Raw genomic sequence first — 20,392 nt, 5'->3', positions numbered from 1 at the left:
TGGGCTGGTTTAGGGGAAGAAGGAGAATATAAACTTGGAGTTAGCTTGTAAGCTAATTTGCCAGCAGGCTGCTGGAGCAGCGCAACCGAACAGCGCTTATCACGTGATGTAAATGTGAAGCGCTCCGTAGGCTAGACCGTCTCATTTCGTAGGACGCTCAGTCCAGCCTACCCGGTCTACGTGGGCTGGGTCCTCCGTGGACCGCGTAGGCTGTGTACACGAAGGGTGCAGCCCCTGAATTGAGACACGGGGTGTTTCTCAATGTCGAGGAAGGCTGCTCCAGAGCCACTAAAGCATACTACGTCATCGGGTGCCACCGAAGGACTGTTCCAATGTCCAGCATACTTGAATTCTACCGATGCCGGCGTACTTCGTAGCGAGAAATTTCAAGGCTGCACATGTGTAGTCTCTGCAGTCTTAAAATCCCCACAATGCTTTGCGCACGGACCAATTTCCAAATCTTTGGTGGAAATCGCGCTCCATTTAAGGCGGGGCCTCGCATATGACGCACATCTGCACACCTGTTAGCCTGTTCCACAATTCTTCGTTTTCCGAGGCTAGGAAGGATTCTTGCCTCGCTTCTGAAGCAAATGACTCGGAGGTACATGTGCTACCAAGCAAGCGTCCTCAACATTGAGAAACACCCACGGTGTCCAAACGGCGGTACTGCAACTTCCGTATCAGTCTGTGACGTCACCCGGCCCAAAACAACTTTTTCCCATTGACTAACATAAATCGGTGGGTAATTTTCTTTTAACTAAATAAACTACCAGTATTAACTATGTTATAGCCCTTATTAGAATAATTTGGTCCTTAAAGTTGTAAAATGCACTAAAAGCCGAATCGAGATTTATTTTCTCTCTCCATTCATTCTAGTGAGGCGAGAGTGGGAGCTCGGTGGGCGGGGCTTAAGGGGCGCATGCTCTTTGAGCGCTCATACGGGTTCTTCTGCTCTGGCAGCCAGGCATGATGGGTAATCTGTGACGTTTCGCTCTCTCAAAAGTTGGGCCATTTTGACTTCATGCGCCAATGAGCAGCTCTCATAGGAAAGAACGAGACCCCGCCTCCCACACTAGAATGAATGGAGAGAACGCTCCCAGTTCTTATTATACATCCATGGTCCACACATGTGCAGCCTCGAAATTTCTCGCTACGAAGTACGCCGGCCTCGGTAGAATTCCAAGTATGCTGGACATTGGAACAGTTCTTCGGCGGCAATGGATAACATAGTATGCTTGAAATAGAAGGCTCCTTTGAGATGAGCGAGACCGAGGCAGACCTGCGCAATTGCGACCGCCGTCTTGCTAGTGCGTTGCATGATGGTTAGTCATTTTGTCCGACTTGCTCTGGAGGACGCCGGCAGCCTTGAGAGCGAGGCGGAGCAGTTTCTCTCCACGAGCTGCAAAAGCTAAATGCTTGATGGGAAACGACTCGCTGGTATCTCGAGCTGAGCGCTCATTGGTGGTTTTTACCGCGAAACTCTCCAATTGGCTCCACAAAAGTTTGTTGTTGTTTTGTGTCAGTTTTACATCGCCACTTCCATTCATATCCAGGGGATGCAGTTTGCAGAGCTGTCATTGGTTGAGATAAGTCAGTACATCAGTGTATCCTCAGTTATAGCTCCTCCAGAGAGCCTCCTCGATGCTCGATCCATTCACATTTTTCATCATTGTTCCACAATGTTTATCATCATGAAATTCATATCTATATATTTTATACTATACTTGCACTGCTTACCGTTTTCTTACTTTATATATCTTAGCATATTCATACACACTGTTAATACTACTGCTCACAGGCTGCTGTGTATATCTAGTGTATTCATATCCCTGTTTATTCATGATTCAATTCATTCTATATTTTATTCTGTAGATTGTGTACATTACTTTTCACTTTACTGCTTTTTGCACTCCTGGTTAGAAGCTAAACTGCATTTCGTTGTCTCAGTAGCCTACTGTAATCTGTGCAATAACAATAAAGTTTAATCTGATTTTGAGCAGGAACACATGTATTTACTTAGCACATATCTGACATTAACAATTAAACACATGTGTGGATTCTTTATAAATGCAAACCAAGTCAAGCCAACTCCGAGCTGTCTGACTTCATGCAAGCTTTTTGAGACCTCCCCCGGCTGCAATCAGCTATTCTCGTCTACTTTCGAGGCGAGCCGCAGCTCATCTCAAACAAGCCTAGTGGCTCTGGAGCAGCCTTCCTCGACATTGAGAAACACCCCCAGAGTCTCAGCCGGTCCTCCTGAGGCCCCGCCCCTCTCCGCCCCTCTCGTTCTGACAGGACTGTCGGGCTGCCGAGGATCCAGGAAGGTCTGCGGGTAGAGAGAGGGGACCGCACCGCGCACACCATGATCCGACACATCACCACCGCCTGAAACACCGCTCACATCCTCAGCTCCAGCTCTCCTCTACAGCCAGGTAAAGCACCGACACTGCTGCGATGTAGCCATGACACGGTCCGGTGTGTGGACTATCTGCGGAGCGTCACTTATTTACACTGCGACCCGCATTCCGTTAGTTTACCTGGGGTACACGGACGGTGTGACTGCGCATTAGTTCACAGCCTTAAAGGCGAGATCAACTCTCTCTTTAACATGTCCTTCATATTCTAACGGTTATAGCTGGTTAGTGCTGACCTCAGGATGAATCACAGCTCCTCTGACTGTATTTGCACTTTTTCAGGAGCTTCCGTTTTAACTTAGAAAAAGTGTGCCTCATTAATAACTGCCAAGATGTTGTTTTTTTTTCCACATCCTTAACGAGACAGGACTTTTTTTTGCCTGGGGCTGGGTGTGTTTCTAAACATGTCTGTTTTTGGAGATCTGGGATTCAGACACATTTCCTGTCAGGAAGGGACAAGGATAGGAGGGCCTGGTCAGCTCACTCAATGGCTGACTCATCCAGGGGAAAGACAGGAACTCTCCTGAGGACTAATGCTAAACACAGGCTTCACACACTGACCCAAAGCATCTGTTCTCTCTGCCCTTTTTTTCTTTTTCCATGACTCCACCCAGTTATTACAACTTTAAAAGTATCATACAGTCATCTGTTTTCCACACTTTCCACTCATAGACACATACGTATTTGATTTAGCCTATGTTTAGGAATAGAGTGTTGCAGTAATGACGTGTTTTTGTAAACTGACCTGGGAGTTAGACAAAAAGCTAGGGAATGTTTCATTGGATGTGGGAACCTTGCGGAAATAAGATCTGTGGCTAACACACGTTTATGATACTAACACGTTTTGAACACAGCCTGTCCTCCTACAAAAAACGACCAAATAGGTCGATTGTTTAAGCACCAGATTACGACCCATAGCCACGTTTTAAAGTGTAGCACCTCTAGTGGTCGTGTAAGAAACAACATGCTCCCGTTTATTTACAAATAACCCTCTCTGGAAAATCCTAAATTGTAGAACAGTTTGGCCATTAAAATGCTTTTTGATTAGATTTCTAGCGAGAAGTGTATATTGTACTTTTATAATCCACGTCCAGTGGAAGTGTAGGATCTATAGTTTGATAGATATTACGAAGATGATTTGAGGTCTCGCCAGGATAACGTGTATATGCGGCAGCTTCCATGTAAAGTTAGCGTGGGTGAAAACAGTATTTCCGGTCTCGAAGTTTTCATAATAAAACCGGATATATTCCCCTCACTGTCAAATGATTACACAGTGATATCTGCATTACTCATCCACTAAAAAACATCAGTTTATCCTTGTTAATTACACAATATTGATTGGTTTAAATGATGTACAATGCTTTTGTGTTTTTAACCTTCGAGTCAGAGAAACAAATAGTTTTTTAGGAGTTTAGACACTACAGTTTCCGAAGACACTACACTACCCAGAATCCCCAGCTATCGTTTGGGACTACAACATCCGCCTTGCTTTACAAACCCCGTGATTAGTCATCAAGCCCTGTGATTGGATGTTGGAGTGGCAGTGCGACAAGGTTACGCTGTCAAACAGCTCTTTGAAATGGAATGGAACCACGGCAGACTTTCCAAAACTGGAATTGGACGGGTCCAGCCCCCGGCTCCAGCTTCCCCCCCCCCCCCCCCAGAACTACACATGCTGGCTATTGTGTGTTTCGCAATATATGGCACGTCTCTTTATAAGACGTTTTCGTATTTCCCACAATTAGAAGTTGGCAGTATTAAACGTGTACACCCTGGAGGTTTAGGGGATACGAAACACAGTGGTGTTATCAATTGTAAAACATATAATTAATAAATGGTGAAATAATATACCCACATGACACCTAAGGTCAGAAGAGCTTTATTTAACAGATGGTTTTATGTCTACCCCTCCTGTTGTTCATTGATAAGCCGGAAACATGCACTTGTCAAGGTTCAGAGGCAAATTTTGCAAATATGGCAGTAGCCATCGATCATCTTAAGATAAGATACTTTATTGATCCCAAGTTGGGAAATGTTTTTGTTACAGCAGCATGTACTACTTTGTTCTACTCCACTACAATTCAGAGGTTAACCTGGTATTTGTACTCTACTACATTTATTTTTGTTACTTTGCAGATTCTGATTAATGATGTGAAATATAAACAACCCTTAAATCAGACTTTAGTTACACCTGAGTAAAATTCAGCCTTATCAGTTTGTCTGTTTTGCACATCCTCCTGTTAATATCTTTGGACGTCCTGCACTAAACTGTTTTATTGTAGAGATCACTACAGTATCTTCTAGATATTTTCCATTCTATATTTCTATCATTGACCCCTATTTTGTATGTAGGCTACTCTTAATATTTAAATGTTTTCATCAATAACTAAATAAATATAACTTATTCAACAACTACATTCAATAACGTGCTTTAACCACTAGGAGGTGCGGTTTAGACCAGTGGTCTAGTTAATAAAACATAATAATATCGTACATAATATTATTATTCACTTTATTGTGAGTTTAAAACAGAACGGTAAAGGAAAATACAGTTTCAGTCTCTCGATGTGAAGCTTATGCATTGTACCATGAACCTGTATAGACCTGTAACAGTCAACTGCATGAGGAGTTGGAAAGGTAGTTCAGAAAATCAGTAATATCTTTAAAAAGCTGTGCACCGTTATGGTGTAAATACAGACTATCTACTAATTGGATCAAATATAAAAGTCAGCCGAATTAGTGTTGATATTGCAAGGAGACGTATTGTGTGAAAAGAAATGGAAGATGTTGTTTAATTGTTGATATATTTATGGTTCACGTCACGTATTCAGTTTTGGCGGCATCTCTTCCAGTTTGTCAAAAGGTCTTCTGATCAGGGCTCTATAAATACATATCTAGGGCAGATATGTAATATTTAATGCAGCCGAACCGTGTATTACAATGCCGTTATGTGATGACCTTCAAAGAGAAAAGCAAGAACACTCGGAATAAAGTATTATTATTATTATTTTTTGAATGTTTTCCGATTTCATATCACATAAACACCATATCCCGACGTGCATTGCGGCGTGATTTTAGCCTATCAAAACCTCTGAAAAAAGAAATGTGTCTCTCAGAATCGAAAGAGAAAAACCTATGGGAAAAACACAAAAGCATTGTACACAATTTAAACCAATTAATGTCGTATAATTAACTAGGATAAACTGATGTTTTTTTAGTGGATGAGTAGTGCAGATATCACAGTTAAATCATTTGATCATTGGTTTTATTATGAAAACGGCGAGACCGGAAATACTGTTTTCAACCCGTAACTTTACATGGAAGCTTGCCGCATATACACGTTCTCCTGACGAAATCTCAAATCATCTTCGTAATATCTATCAAACTATAGATCCTACATATCGACTGGACGTGGATTCTAAAAGTACAATATATACTTCTCGCTAGAAATCTAATCATAAAGCGTTTTAATGGCCAAACTATCCTACAATTTAGGATTTTCCAGAGAGGGTTATTTGTAAATAAACGGGAGCATGTTGTTTCTTACACGACCACTAGAGGTGCTACACTTTAAAACGTGGCTATGGGTCGTAATCTGGTGCTTAAACAATCGACCCATTTGGTTGTATGAGTTGGAGGACTTGTTGTTTGAACAGCACATATTTCTCTACTGATGCCACTTTAATAGTCATTGAAGCGTAAATGCAATAGCCAGAATAAAAATGCTAACATTAGTACATGAACAAACTACATCGTGGTCACATGACTTCGCATCACCATCGCTAAGCTAAAGGCGGCTAATGTTTGACATGATGACGTTTAGTAGTCTCATTTAGACGCTTGTTAGGACACCCTTTCTAGTCCCTGTGAAACCAGTCATTCCCAATAGAGTGTTTACTGACGTAGTTTATGTCGTAAAACAAAACGTTAAATTATCTTTAGCTTGTGTTCCTCGGCAACATTTTTTCAGGTATCTAACCGATTAACCCGTTCAAAAAACCATTCACTACAAGACGACGTTACCCGTCGTGTTGTGCTAAGATGCTGACTCATTTCAGCTTTTATGACTCATTCCTGCATCTCTATTAAGTCTTTGGAATTTGTATCTGACCCCTAAAGGAGGACTTCACCTATTTGATATGGATAATGTCACTAGGGATGTATCTGTGTAGGCTTTAAAGCCTGCATTACAAAGTTTTGATGTGGAGTTGGAGGCATAGAGGATCTAATGAAATAGGCTATAGAGTTGCATGATGGGAAATGTTGAGTTTTTGGAGTGTAACAAGTTGGAATATCTTTACCTCTGCTGATCCAATTTTAATCTTTTTATAATCTGTGTCCTGAGCGAACCTCATTGTTATAAAGGTGCAATGTTAAATTGTTGGAGCACTCCTTTAAAAATAATGGTGGAATTTCTTTGTGGCGCATACACTTTTATCATGATCACTATCACTAGCCTGCATCTCTGGATAATCCTGAAAAAGAAACAGCTGGCGGAAGGAGTTTTCAGATCCTTTTCAGATCCTTTTCTTACAATAGGTAAACATTGTACCACAAGATAAAATAATTGCATACAAGTGAAAGTCCTGCTCTGAAAAATCCTCCGAAATATACTTCAAGATTGCTAGAATACTCAATATGATGCTGTCGGATTGTTGATACTGAAGCATTAACCCATAAACTGCATGTCAATGTTCTAGCTGGTTCAGGTGGAGCTCTTTTTGACTAATTTATCTCTAGCAGAATTATAATCCAGAGGTTCTCTGTCCCTGAGCTGCAGACTGGTACTGACCTAGAATCAGACCATTTGCTTGAGTGCCAAAAGGAAATCTGTGATTCCTGCAAAAACTGAGCGTTATTAGTTTAACTCTGTAGGTTATGATTGGCTTTTATAAAGTTCAACTCTCATTCTTTGCTGCAGTTTACCCTTATTAATCTGTCACTCCCCTAGCATAAATATACAGATTTTGAAATAATGTAGGTCATTAGTCTCTACGGTCACTGAGGTTGTCAAACAACTCCACAGTGGCAAAGCCCCGGGGGTGGATGAGATCCGCCCGGAAATGCTGAAGGCTCTGGGTGTTGAGGGACTGTCATGGTTGACACGTCTCATCAACGTTGCGTGGAAGTCGGAAACAGTACCGAAGGAGTGGCAGACCGGGGTGGTGGTTCCCCTTTTTAAAAAGGGGGATCAGAGGGTGTATGCCAATTACAGAGGCATCACACTACTCAGCCTCCCGGGGAAAGTTTACTCCAAGGTACTCGAAAGGAGGGTCAGGCTGATTGTCGAACCTCAGATTGAGGAGGAACAATGCGGATTCTGTCCTGGTCGTGGAACGACGGATCAGCTTTTTACTCTCGCAAGGATCCTGGAGGGGGCCTGGGAGTACGCTTATCCGGTCTACATGTGTTTTGTAGACTTGGAGAAGGCGTATGACCGGGTTCCCAGGGAGTTACTGTGGGAGGTGCTGCGGGAGTATGGGGTGAGGGGGTCTCTACTCAGGGCCATCCAATCTCTGTACTCCCAAAGCGAGAGCTGTGTCCGGGTCCTCGGCAGGAAGTCGGACCCATTTCCGGTGAGGGTTGGCCTCCGCCAGGGCTGCGCTTTGTCACCAATCCTGTTTGTAATATACATGGATCGGATTTCGAGGCGTAGTCGTGGGGGAGGGGGTCTGCAGTTCGGTGGACTAAGGATTGCACCACTGCTTTATGCAGATGATGTGGTTCTAATGGCTTCATCGGTCTGCGACCTTCAGCACTCACTGGATCGGTTCGCAACCGAGTGTGAATCGGCTGGGATGAGGATCAGCACCTCCGAATCTGAGGCCATGGTTCTCGGCAGGAAACCGATGGACTGTCCACTCCAAGTAGGGAATGAGTCCTTACCCCAAGTGAAGGAGTTCAAGTATCTCGGGGTCTTGTTCTCGAGTGAGGGAACAATGGAGCGTGAGATGGGCCGGAGAATCGGAGCAGCGGGAGCGGTACTGCAGTCGCTTTACCGCACCGTTGTGACGAAAAGGGAGCTGAGCCAGAAGGCAAAGCTCTCTGTCTACCGGGCCATTTTCGTTCCTCCCCTCACCTATGGTCATGAAGGATGGGTCATGACCGAAAGAACGAGTTTGCGGATACAAGCGGCCGAGATGGGTTTTCTCCGCAGGGTGGCTGGTGTCTCCCTTAGGGATAAGGTGAGAAGTTCGGTCATCAGGGAGGGACTCGGAGTTGAGCCGCTCCTCCTTCGCGTCGAAAGGAGCCAGTTGAGGTGGTTCGGGCACCTAGTTAGGATGCCACCTGGGGAGGTGTTCCAGGCACGTCCAGCTGGGAAGAGAGTAGAGACCAAGGGGTAGACCTAGGACCAGGTGGAGGGATTATATCTCTTCGCTGGCCTGGGAGCGCCTTGGGATCCCCCAGTCAGAGCTGGTTGATGTCGCCAGGGAAAAGAAAGTTTGGGGCTCTCTGCTGGAACTGCTACCCCCGCGACCGACCACGGATAAGCGGGAGAAGATGGATGGATTAGTCTCTACGATAGTCAGTCCGTCATCACAACCTTTCATTATTCAGTGTGACTAGGAGGTCAGGAAATTGTAAAAAGAAAAATAGTCCACATTGAAAAAGGTTGGGAACCCGATATTATTATTCTGTATATTAAAAAAAAATGTGTTCAAGTAACTCACTTGCAACTAAAGCTGCCAAAAACATTTAATGGATCTAAAATCACATTTTTGCAATGCTGTGGAGCACGAGGTTCAAAAAAGTAAAAATACTCAAATGAAAGTGCCTCAACATTGATCTTAAGTAAAATACTAGTAATTGCACTTGTTTAGACTTTACAAACTGGGTTAACATAGATTCAGATTCACAGGGACCAAAAGTAGTTCCATTGAAATCTGTTCACAGCGAGCTCTGTGTATAACACGAGCAACAAGATATCATTGTGGCTGAATGTCAGTGTTGCTGTTGGATGTTTGTTTTATTGAATACACATTTTTCAATGTTCAAAAAACTAAATTCCATTATGGTAGATATCTCAAACATTGGCTCATAACATCAGCACAGCTACATACCATAAGTGAGATAAATGGTTCTGAACTCACCTATAACTATCAGCAGACAGTTCAGTGTAACCAACATCCACTCTCCAGCCTTCCTGTTGTTCATGATGGTGAGATGGAAGAATCAATCAAATATTTTGTGTGAAAAACTTTATTGAAGTGTCAATTATATAAACTCTCTAAAAGCCCCAATGCTTTCAGCAACACAGGGTTTCCCACACATAGACTTTACTTTGGCGGGCCGCCCAGGTATATTAACGGCCGCCCAAGTATATTTCGCGACCCATTTAGGTTTTTTTATTTTTTATTATTATATATTTTTTTATTCGTCCGCGACCACAACACCATCTGTGATCGATTAACTTGTGGACAATGATCCCTCGCTCTACGCCTCCTGTACCCAGTCCCGGACTGACCATCGGGAGGACCGGGGGGTTTCTCGATGGCTTGGCCTGTTAAGTGGTCTGCCTCACACAGGGTGACTGTGACATGGCTGTCTACATGATGTGGCCTGCCAACATGGCCACTGTCATACAGATCATAAATCAAAGCCCTTGATTGGTCTCTGTGTGTCATTCAAGCTCGGGATAACCTCAGGTGAGGTGAGGTTAAGGACTCAGTGTTTAGATAATTAATTTAGCCTAAGTTCTCAGTGGGTCTCAAACGGTTTGGTCACCATTTATGTAAACACATATTTCCATTTGAGGGGGGAGTGATTAGTAAAATATGCATGAATAAAAAAAGAGAGCTAAAACTAGTCCTTGCTGCTGCCTCAAAGAGGAGAAGGGGGGAGAGGAGGGAGGGAGACAGGAGAGGCTGATTCAGGAGCACACACTCACAACTATAAATGAACCAAAAATACATGTTTGTGTTTTTCATATTGGAAATGGGATGTTATTGGTTAGGGCCATGATTTAATGATTATTGAAATGTATACAGTTCTGTTTCATATAGGTGTTTCCATAGATCTAGTCTCTTTATTTCCCCCTCAAAGTGCACCAGATTGATGCATTTAACTCCAAATTAAATTAAATAATCTTACCGGGGGAGCATGCCCCCGGACCCCCCTAGAGGGTTTGAGGTCCACCCCCACTTAAAATCACACGGATAGGTTCCTAAATACATTTTTAAATAGTAACCCATGTACCTGTTCGCTCTGCCATGGCGTGAAGGGTCTGCTAACAAGCGACCAACAGAAAGGTTAATGTTGTTGCACGTCACAAAGGCACGTCACCTCAACCCCCCCGCTACCACCACCCCCCCAAGTATATTTCAGATCTGTGGAAAACACTGCAACATACTCAAAGTTACCTTCCAGCTAAATTAATAATGAACCACAGTTTGAGTGTATTGACAGCACCTGACTATGTGGCTCCTTGGAGCTGCAGATGATAAAACACTGTTATGTATTCTCTGGCTCATTGTAGCTTATTCATAATACCTGCTTAAACTTTTAGACACATACGGGACATGTTTGTTTACATTTTTTCCAGCAGGCCGTTTAATGCACTTTGCTAACTACAAACATCAGTGCTTATACGGACTTGTCATCGCCTACACCTTTTAAAGTTTGAATGACACTGCAGCCAACCTACTAAATAGGACACTGGCTGCTGTAGTAAGCACTTTACAGAAGGTGAGCACAGTCATGTGAGCAGGAGGCTACAGCAGGGATAACCACTCTCTATCCTGCTACAGCTGTTAACAAAGACAAGTGTTTCAATACTCTTTAGTGATTAAAAGCTTGAAGAGCATGCTGGGAGTAAAAGGAGATCCGGTGTAATTCAGTTTTGTCGTTGTGTTCATTAAAGCCACTTAACAAACACGTGGGCTTCTTGGACTATGCAGTTCATCTCTAAAAACACAAGTTTTACCAAATTAATCATAGTTTACTATTCTGTGTGCACTCACTTTTAAATAATGACTTTTTAATGTATTTCTGTATAATGTTGGAGCTCCATTAGAGAGGGACTCATCAGATTAATTAAAACATGTATTTAGTGGTCTGTGTTTCCCACTGAGCTAATGCCAAATTAGACACGGTGTGAAACCTCAAGGTTCTGGGAAAGGAGGACTGTTTGGGTTTTGAGTTGAACTTCAAGAAAAGGCTGCATCTATGCTAGCTGCTTAATGTTTCTCAGGTATGTTAACCCTGGTCACCTTGTTAGTTAATTATGTTGTTGTGCTAACAATTTGAAACAGAGTTCACATTGAAGCTGAGAAAGGCCCCTGCTTCACCCACTATGCTATGTCTATGCAATGGCTCCTTTCATTGCAGGTTAAGGATGATATTTCCCATAGGACTACTGTTGGTCTCCGTAACGTCCCCTGTGGTGTTCTGAAGAGCCAATCTAAAGGCTGGCTTTGGCAGTTGGGACTCCACCTAATCTCATTTCATTTTACCATGTGAAAGGACAATAAATAATCTAATCTTTATCCAAAAAGGGGAAGAAATAGCTAGCAATCGTCATTTAGAGTTGCCACACACTTATTAATGCACACATTTATGTATTAATATAATTTTATATGGGTGACTTTTATGAAAAAGCTTTATCCAAACGCTAATAGTATGCTAAAATGCTCACAATGACAGTGCTAAAATGCGAATGCTTGGACGGTGTAATTACCAGGGTCAAAGTTTATCTTGCTATCATGCTAAGGTTAGCTAATTAGCACTAAAGACAAACAAACAATTTGAGCCAAAATAAAAGTAGCGATATATTGACAGTTCAGGTTTGAACAAAGTCTTTACAATTCATCTTAAGGGAGACATGAATGTAAGGTAAAAACTAGGGCTGTCAAGTTAACGCGTTATTAACGCAAAAAAAAATTAACGCCACTAATTATTTTAACGCGATTAACGCATGTGTATTTTTTTTCCTCGGCCGCCCCGTAGTTTCAGAGCGCATCGAGTTTAAAATACCATCTGCTGACAGTCCCGCTCCTGCCGCCCGCTTGTGGCAGACCACACTTCCACGCTCACCGGCAGGCACCGACTGGCCATCGGGAAGACACGCACACGCACACACACACACACACACACACACACACACACACACACACACACACACACACACACACACACACACACACACACACACACACCCCCCATTTGTATTGTATGAGAGAGGTTCCAGGTTGAATTGAGGCGAATATTTGTAATGTTCAGAGGTTATGTGTTTAATATAGAATATTTGTCATTGTTCAAATGATAATAAACATTTGCATAAAGCATATTTGTCCACTCATGTTGATAAGAGTATTAAAAACTTGAAAAATATTCCTCTAAGGTACATTTAGAACAGATACAAAATGTGCGATTCATTTGCGATTAATCGCGATTAACTATGGACAATCATGCGATTAATCGCGATTACATATTTTAATCGACTGACAGCCCTAGTAAAAACGTATATTGTTGTGACTGGAACTGAATAAAAATAGTTTCTAGTGCCTACTAAATATTGTAATGTTTCACCTCCCTATCGCCAAAACGATTTGTGAGGTGGCTCTAACGTTCCACTCTTTTGTTAACAGGCATCATGATTCCTGTGATGGAATTCCGGCAGTTCTCTGAACAGCAGCCGGCGTTCAGAGTCCTGAAGCCGTGGTGGGATGTGTTCACTGACTACCTGTCCGTAGTCATGCTCATGATTGGCGTGTTTGGATGCACTCTTCAGGTCAGTAACAGTGCCTCACCATGACGTCTCTTCTTAAGAGAACACACTGTAAGCACACTGTTTTGTAATGACTTGTGCTGCTTGTGTTTACTCTTTTCAACAGTAATCATCTCTTTAAAAGCCTGGGACAAATTAAGCTAATGCACGCTAATCTAGTTCAACATGTGTACGAGAAAAAATGAATTGTTCTAATTTTCATTACATCAACAGTTATTGTATTCATGTTTCGGCACTCTAAAAGACCATTCTAGTACATTACTGCTGTGTCTCATGCACTGGCACCAGCTCCAAGACACTCATTCTCTTATTTTACCACCTGGCCTGTGTGCAGCAAAGGAAGCCTTCAGCTTCAGTGGGAACATTTTCCCACCCAGCCCCTTTTAGTAAACATGAGATTCCAAACTCTTGTGGCCTGGCACTTAACTTCTCTCTCAGTGGGGAAAATAGGAGAATTTTGTTCGGCTGCTGCAATACTATGTTTGGCTGCTGCAATACTATGTTGTGCAAATACTGGAAATGATACCAAAACAACTGTTCACAGGATATTTATCAGGCTGGGAGCAGCTATTCTTTCCCAGTCTCGCTATAACAGTGTTTGGACATAATCTAACAGTTTGTAAATGGAGCGGATCATTATTTATGTAGCCAAGCTTACTTCCCAAGTCAGAACTTTATCAACATGCCATTTTGTGTAATTACTTCATTGCCTCACACGACATTCCCTGCGTTAAACGTGAGAAGGAGAAAAACAGAGAGAGACTGAGCCTGTGTAATCCTCTGTATACAGACCACGGCAGACTTTTCATTTCAGTCTGATGTCCTGCAGCACAACAGCATAGCCTTACCATAGTAATAATGTTCTGAGTACTTTGCTTGCAGATACATAATAGTTTCAGATGATGTGCCGCTGTACTGTGAAGAGTGCACAATATGCCTCCCCTGCAGCCCTGCCACGATTGAAACAAGTGCCCATTTCCTGTTATTACATTGCAGAGTAAAGCATCTGTTTTTCATGTTGTTTACTGTTGCAAGCTTTTGGCCAATATTTAGTATGATAACTTGCACTCAGTAAACATGTTATTTATCAGGTTAGAGAGGAAACCAGTAACATTTGATCTGCCCAAAGCCTGGTCACTTCAAATCCTTTTATTTATGCAACAGTTTCTATTGCTCTGTTTACCGTGAGCACACTTACAGAGCTATTCCTTGGCAGTGAGTCAGTGCATGTATGTAGATGGGAACAAGCTGCTACTGAGCCAGCTGTGGAGTGTTGTCAGACTTCTTTGCTTGTGTTATACATGGTTAAGAAATTGCCTTTCTCAAGGGGAAATCCAGCTGTGAAAATCATGTGTCTAATGCCAGGTTCAGTTTACACATAAGGTTTCTATTACAGTGGGCTCTGTGTCAGATTAGGCAAGTATTCACTATTTCTTTCATCAGCTGACTCAGATGAAACTGCTTTGGAAAATATGAAAGGAAGATAAAAAAGAAACTTGATCCTGATCAGCATCATAATTGATTGATCATTCTAACATTATGATACCTTCACCCTAATCTTTAACTTTTTCCTACGTTTTGTTTCAGGCAATGCAAGATAAAATCATATGCCTTCCTCAGAGAGTTTTGCTGCCTCCAGTGAACACAAGTGAAGTGGAAGTAAAGTCACTGTTACACCTGCAATCCAATATGTCTGCCGCACCGAGAGAAATGACCGGCCTGAAGACCGATCTGGATCTTCAACAGTACAGTTTCATCAATCAGATGTGTTACGAGAAGGCTCTGCATTGGTATGCCAAGTACTTTCCTTATCTGGTTCTCATACACACACTCATTTTCATGGTGTGTAGCAACTTCTGGTTCAAATTCCCTGGCTCCAGCTCTAAAATAGAGCATTTTATCTCCATGCTTGGCAAGTGCTTCGATTCTCCCTGGACCACGAGAGCGTTGTCGGAGGTGTCCGGAGAAAATCCTGAAGAAAAGGATAAAAAGAGCATTACTCTTAGATCCAACATCGCCGTGTCTCCTGGTGAAGGGAGCTTGGAGAAGACACAGTCCCTCAGGTCAATCCCCGAAAAGATTGTGGTTGACAAGCCATCGGCGAGTGTTCTTGATAAAAAAGAGGGTGAACAAGCAAAAGCTCTTTTTGAAAAGGTGAAGAAGTTCCGTTTGCATGTCGAGGAAGGAGATATCCTTTATCTTATGTACGTACGGCAGACGGTGTTCAAGGTATTCAAATTCCTCCTGATCATTGCCTACAATAGTTCTCTCGTGAATAAAGTGCGGAATAGAGTGCATTGTGTAGTCGAGATCCAGGACATGACCGGCTACACAAACTTTGAATGTAACCACACAATGGCGCATCTGTTTTCTAAGCTGTCCTACTGTTACCTGTGTTTAGTGGCCGTCTATGGATTTACAAGCCTGTACACGTCTTACTGGCTGTTTTACCGCTCACTGAAAGAATACTCTTTTGAGTATGTGCGTCAGGAAACGGGCATCAACGACATCCCAGACGTCAAGAACGACTTTGCCTTCATGCTACACATGATTGATCAATATGACCCGCTGTATTCTAAGCGATTTGCAGTTTTTCTCTCCGAGGTCAGTGAGAACAAACTGAAACAGCTCAACCTCAACCATGAGTGGACCGCGGAGAAACTGCGCCAGAGACTGCAGACTAACGGCAACAACAGACTTGAACTCCAGCTGTTCATGCTCCCAGGGTTACCTGACACGGTCTTTGAGTTGACGGAGCTGCAGTCACTCAAGCTCGAGATCATCAACAATGTCACCATCCTTGCCTCAATCTCTCAGCTGGAGAACCTTCAGGAGCTGTCTCTTTACCAATGCTCTTTAAAGTTGCACACGACAGCTACCTCCTTCCTCAAAGAGAACCTGAAAGTGCTTCGTGTTAAATTCGATGATAACCGGGAACTTCCAAACTGGATGTACGGCCTGCGCAACTTAGAGGAGCTCTATCTCACCGGGTCTCTGAGCCCCGACGCCTCCAAAAACATAGTTCTTGAGTCGCTGCGGGACATGAAGTGTTTGAAAACGCTCTCCCTCAAGAGTAATTTGACCAAGATACCCCAGTCTATCGTTGATGTGTCCAGCCATCTGCTTCGGCTATACTTTCACAATGATGGCACGAAGCTAGTGATGCTCAACAATTTGAAAAAGATGACCAACCTGATTGAGCTGGAGCTAGTACGTTGTGATCTGGAACGCATCCCACATGCAATCTTCAGCCTGACGAACCTGCAAGAGCTCGACCTGAAAGAGAATAACCTGCGATCAATAGAAGAGATCATCAGCTTCCAACACCTTCGAAAGCTCACTTGCCTCAAACTGTGGTACAACAGTATCACGTATATCCCAGAGCATATCAAGAAGCTTGGTAGCCTCGAGCGCCTCTACTTCTGCCACAACAAGATCGAGGTATTGCCTTCACACCTGTTTTTGTGCAACAAGCTGCGCTACCTGGACCTGTCCAACAATGACATCAGATTCATCCCTCCAGAAATTGGAGTCCTTCAGAGTCTACAGTATTTCTCTGTGGTCTGTAACAAAATCGAAAATCTACCAGATGAGCTCTTCTTTTGCAAAAAGCTCAAAATACTAAAGCTTGGTAAAAACTCAATGTCCATACTCTCGCCAAAAGTTTCCTACCTGGCTCTACTGACATACTTGGACCTGAAGTGCAACCACTTTGAGGTTCTGCCACAAGAGCTCGGTTGCTGTCATGCTTTGAAGCGCAGTGGCCTTATAGTGGAAGAGACACTGTTTGAAACTCTGCCTTCTGATGTCAGGGACCAAATGAAGGCTGAGTGAGATGCCATATAGTAGCCACAGTGCCTGCTGCGTGTTCTGTCTACCAGATCAGAGCATTTGTTTTGTATGAACTCATTACCAAAGTTAAGTATTACACAGCTGTTATAAAAGTTCTTATTTTAAGTTTCCTTGACAAATTAGATTGCACTTACTCATGTTGTCACCGGGAGTGTGGCTGCAACAGGGTTGATTGTTCTGCTGTTATTCATCTTTCACATACTATCAAACCACAAATCATTCCTCAACTAGGAGTTATTGCTAAGAGTCAGATGAGAAGATGAACATCAATCTCATTATTTGCAAATTAAACATGAAGGCACAGTTAGCAGGCTATTCACTTTGCTTACCACCGTCTGCTTGTGTCCAACAGAGAACACACACCTACCAGCACAAAGCTAACTTAATACATGTTATATTGCTTGCTTGTAGCTGCATTAAAACTGAAGTAGTGTGAATTGGGGATTACATGCTAGACTATTTTAGGGCCTGGTTTAGTTTTGGAGTCTCCTAATTAGAAAGCTTTAGAGGTGATGGTCGGCAGATTTGTTTAAATCATTGGACAGAACCATGCTAGGTTCATACCTCCCCCGTTACAGTCTTAATGCTAAGGTAACTGTGTTCTGGCTTGAGTTTCAGATTTAGCAACCAGGCACGAGATACTGTATATATCCATCTTATTATCATACTTTTTTTTTACAAACTATTTTTAATGTACATTTCCTGTCAGTGCTACATGAAATAATTGTATTACCAAAAATATCACTTAGGTTAAGGCCAGTAAACTTGGGTATTCTGTATTGTATATGTGTTTTGCCCTTATAAGTCCTTTTTTATTATTCAAGATAATTCGTTCAAGAGGCAAGATGCAAAAAACAAGGAATATAAGAACATATAATGTATTGGCTAAACAATTCTGTATCATATACAAATACATAAAGTGCATTAAAACTTAAAGGATTGTAATACCAGTGTTTTTTTTCCACTCTTGAAATGTGCACAAGAAATATGCAACCTATTTCAAAAATGTATTTTCATAAACCGTTTTATGTTGTTGACCATTAAAAATAACCAATCATTTGGAAACATCATATGCTAGGATGGATTGTTTTCTTAAGGTCTAACAGAACACAAACCCACTATTTAATTAGGACAATGTTCTTGGGCAGAACCAATAAGATGTTAATAATATTTTCAAAAAATGTAAACAAAAGGAAGGTGACATTTGGTGAATATTATTTTATAGAATTGCAAAAGTGTATATGTTGATTTTTGTACATTTGTATTTATTTATTTTTTCCAGAGACGATGCACAGAGAAGATGCACACATGACAAAAATAGCCTTTTCCCTAAAAAAAGTAGCTTTCAATTAAAGAAAAAATATAAAAATAGGAATCTATTATGAGAGTCTCTTGAATGTTTCTTCTAGTGAAAGGCTTGTATATTTTTGACCCAAGAAAACAAAGCTGTGATATAACTGAAATTGCACCCTTTTGCACTTTCACGACGGTCCCTAACTTCAGTGGGTCATCTCCTCTTTAACAGTGTCAACTAGTGCAAGGTTTGCTAAGAGCGCTATGCTGTAGGCCTACATCATATCAGGTTATGATGTGAAACAACACCTGTTCCACACCAGGAGAGATTTATCCTGAACATTACAACAGAGCTGTTAGGTCATTCTACAGAAACGGTGGAATCTGGGAGATACAAATCTGCTGACATATATTCCTTCTTACACATCTAAAAACCTGTTAAATAGCAATAACCAACTCTTAACTTGATGAATCCACAACAAGTAGAGCTTAAAGTATTTATTTATTTTGTATTATTTGTATACATTATACAAAGCTTATTTATATAGGAACGTCACTGGTGTTACGTGTTACCAGGAAGAAGAGTAACACCAGTGACAGTAAAACCAGTGACAATTAGGAGAAAACACTACCATTTTAACAACATGGCTGCCATGTCATCCGGGGGTGGATGAGATCCGCCCAGAAATGCTGAAGGCTCTGGGTGTTGAGGGACTGTCATGGTTGACACGTCTCATCAACGTTGCGTGGAAGTCGGAAACAGTACCGAAGGAGTGGCAGACCGGGGTGGTGGTCCCCCTTTTCAAAAAGGGGGATCAGAGGGTGTGTGCCAATTACAGAGGCATCACACTACTCAGCCTCCCCGGGAAAGTTTACTCCAAGGTACTCGAAAGGAGGGTCAGGCCGATTGTTGAACCTCAGATTGAGGAGGAACAATGCGGATTCCGTCCTGGTCGTGGAACGACGGATCAGCTTTTTACTCTCGCAAGGATCCTGGAGGGGGCCTGGGAGTACGCTTATCCGGTCTACATGTGTTTTGTAGACTTGGAGAAGGCGTATGACCGAGTTCCCAGGGAGTTACTGTGGGAGGTGCTGCGGGAGTATGGGGTGAGGGGGTCTCTGCTCAGGGCCATCCAATCTCTGTACTCCCAAAGCGAGAGCTGTGTCCGGGTCCTCGGCAGTAAGTCGGACTCATTTCCGGTGAGGGTTGGCCTCCGCCAGGGCTGCGCCTTGTCACCAATCCTGTTTGTAATATACATGGATCGGATTTCGAGGCGTAGTCGTGGGGGGGGGGGTCTGCAGTTCGGTGGACTAAGGATTGCACCACTGCTTTTTGCAGATGATGTGGTTCTGATGGCTTCATCGGTCTGCGACCTTCAGCACTCACTGGATCGGTTCGCAACCGAGTGTGAAGCAGCTGGGATGAGGATCAGCACCTCCAAATCTGAGGCCATGGTTCTCAGCAGGAAACCGATGGACTGTCCACTCCAAGTAGGGAATGAGTCCTTACCCCAAGTGAAGGAGTTCAAGTATCTCGGGGTCTTGTTCTCGAGTGAGGGAACAATGGAGCGTGAGATGGGCCGGAGAATCGGAGCAGCGGGAGCGGTACTGCAGTCGCTTTACCGCACGTGCCTGGAACACCGTTGGGAGGTGTTCCAGGCACGTCCAGCTGGGAAGAGACCAAGGGGTAGACCTAGGACCAGGTGGAGGGATTATATCTCTTCGCTGGCCTGGGAGCGCCTTGGGATCCCCCAGTCAGAGCTGGTTGATGTCGCCAGGGAAAAGAAAGTTTGGGGCTCTCTGCTGGAACTGCTACCCACGCAACAGATAAGTACTATAAGACCACGGATAAGCGGGAGAAGATGGATGGATGAATGGCTGCCATGTGTCAGACCGTCAGACCACATGACTTCAGTCAATATCAAAATTGTTTTACTCTTCAATGCAATACATTTTCCCGTTCAAATGTTCACCCCTAGGGCTATGAAATGAGCAGTGTTGTGCTAGTTACTGAAAATCAGTAACTAGTTACCATTACTAGTTACTTCATTTCAAAAGTAACTCAGTTACTTTACTGATTACTTACACCAAAAAGTAATGCGTTACT

At 42.8% G+C, this 20,392-nt stretch overlaps 1 protein-coding gene across 1 annotated transcript; it reads left to right on the top strand.

Annotated features, from left to right (window-relative positions):
- The first annotated feature begins 2,284 nt into the window (after positions 1 to 2,284).
- On the top strand, positions 2,285 to 18,062 carry lrrc8c (leucine rich repeat containing 8 VRAC subunit C). Its single transcript, XM_034081636.2, has 3 exons — positions 2,285 to 2,432; positions 13,001 to 13,143; positions 14,728 to 18,062. The coding sequence occupies exons 2-3, from the start codon at positions 13,006 to 13,008 to the stop codon at positions 16,972 to 16,974; spliced, it is 2,385 nt and encodes a 794-aa protein (XP_033937527.1). The 5' UTR covers positions 2,285 to 2,432; positions 13,001 to 13,005; the 3' UTR covers positions 16,975 to 18,062.
- The last annotated feature ends 2,330 nt before the right edge of the window (positions 18,063 to 20,392 follow it).

The sequence above is a fragment of the Pseudochaenichthys georgianus genome, chromosome 4 (genome assembly GCF_902827115.2).
Source record: "Pseudochaenichthys georgianus chromosome 4, fPseGeo1.2, whole genome shotgun sequence".
NCBI classification, from domain to species: Eukaryota; Metazoa; Chordata; class Actinopteri; order Perciformes; family Channichthyidae; genus Pseudochaenichthys; species Pseudochaenichthys georgianus.
Note: the sequence above shows the minus strand (reverse complement) of the source record. Positions and strands in the feature narration are given on the sequence as shown.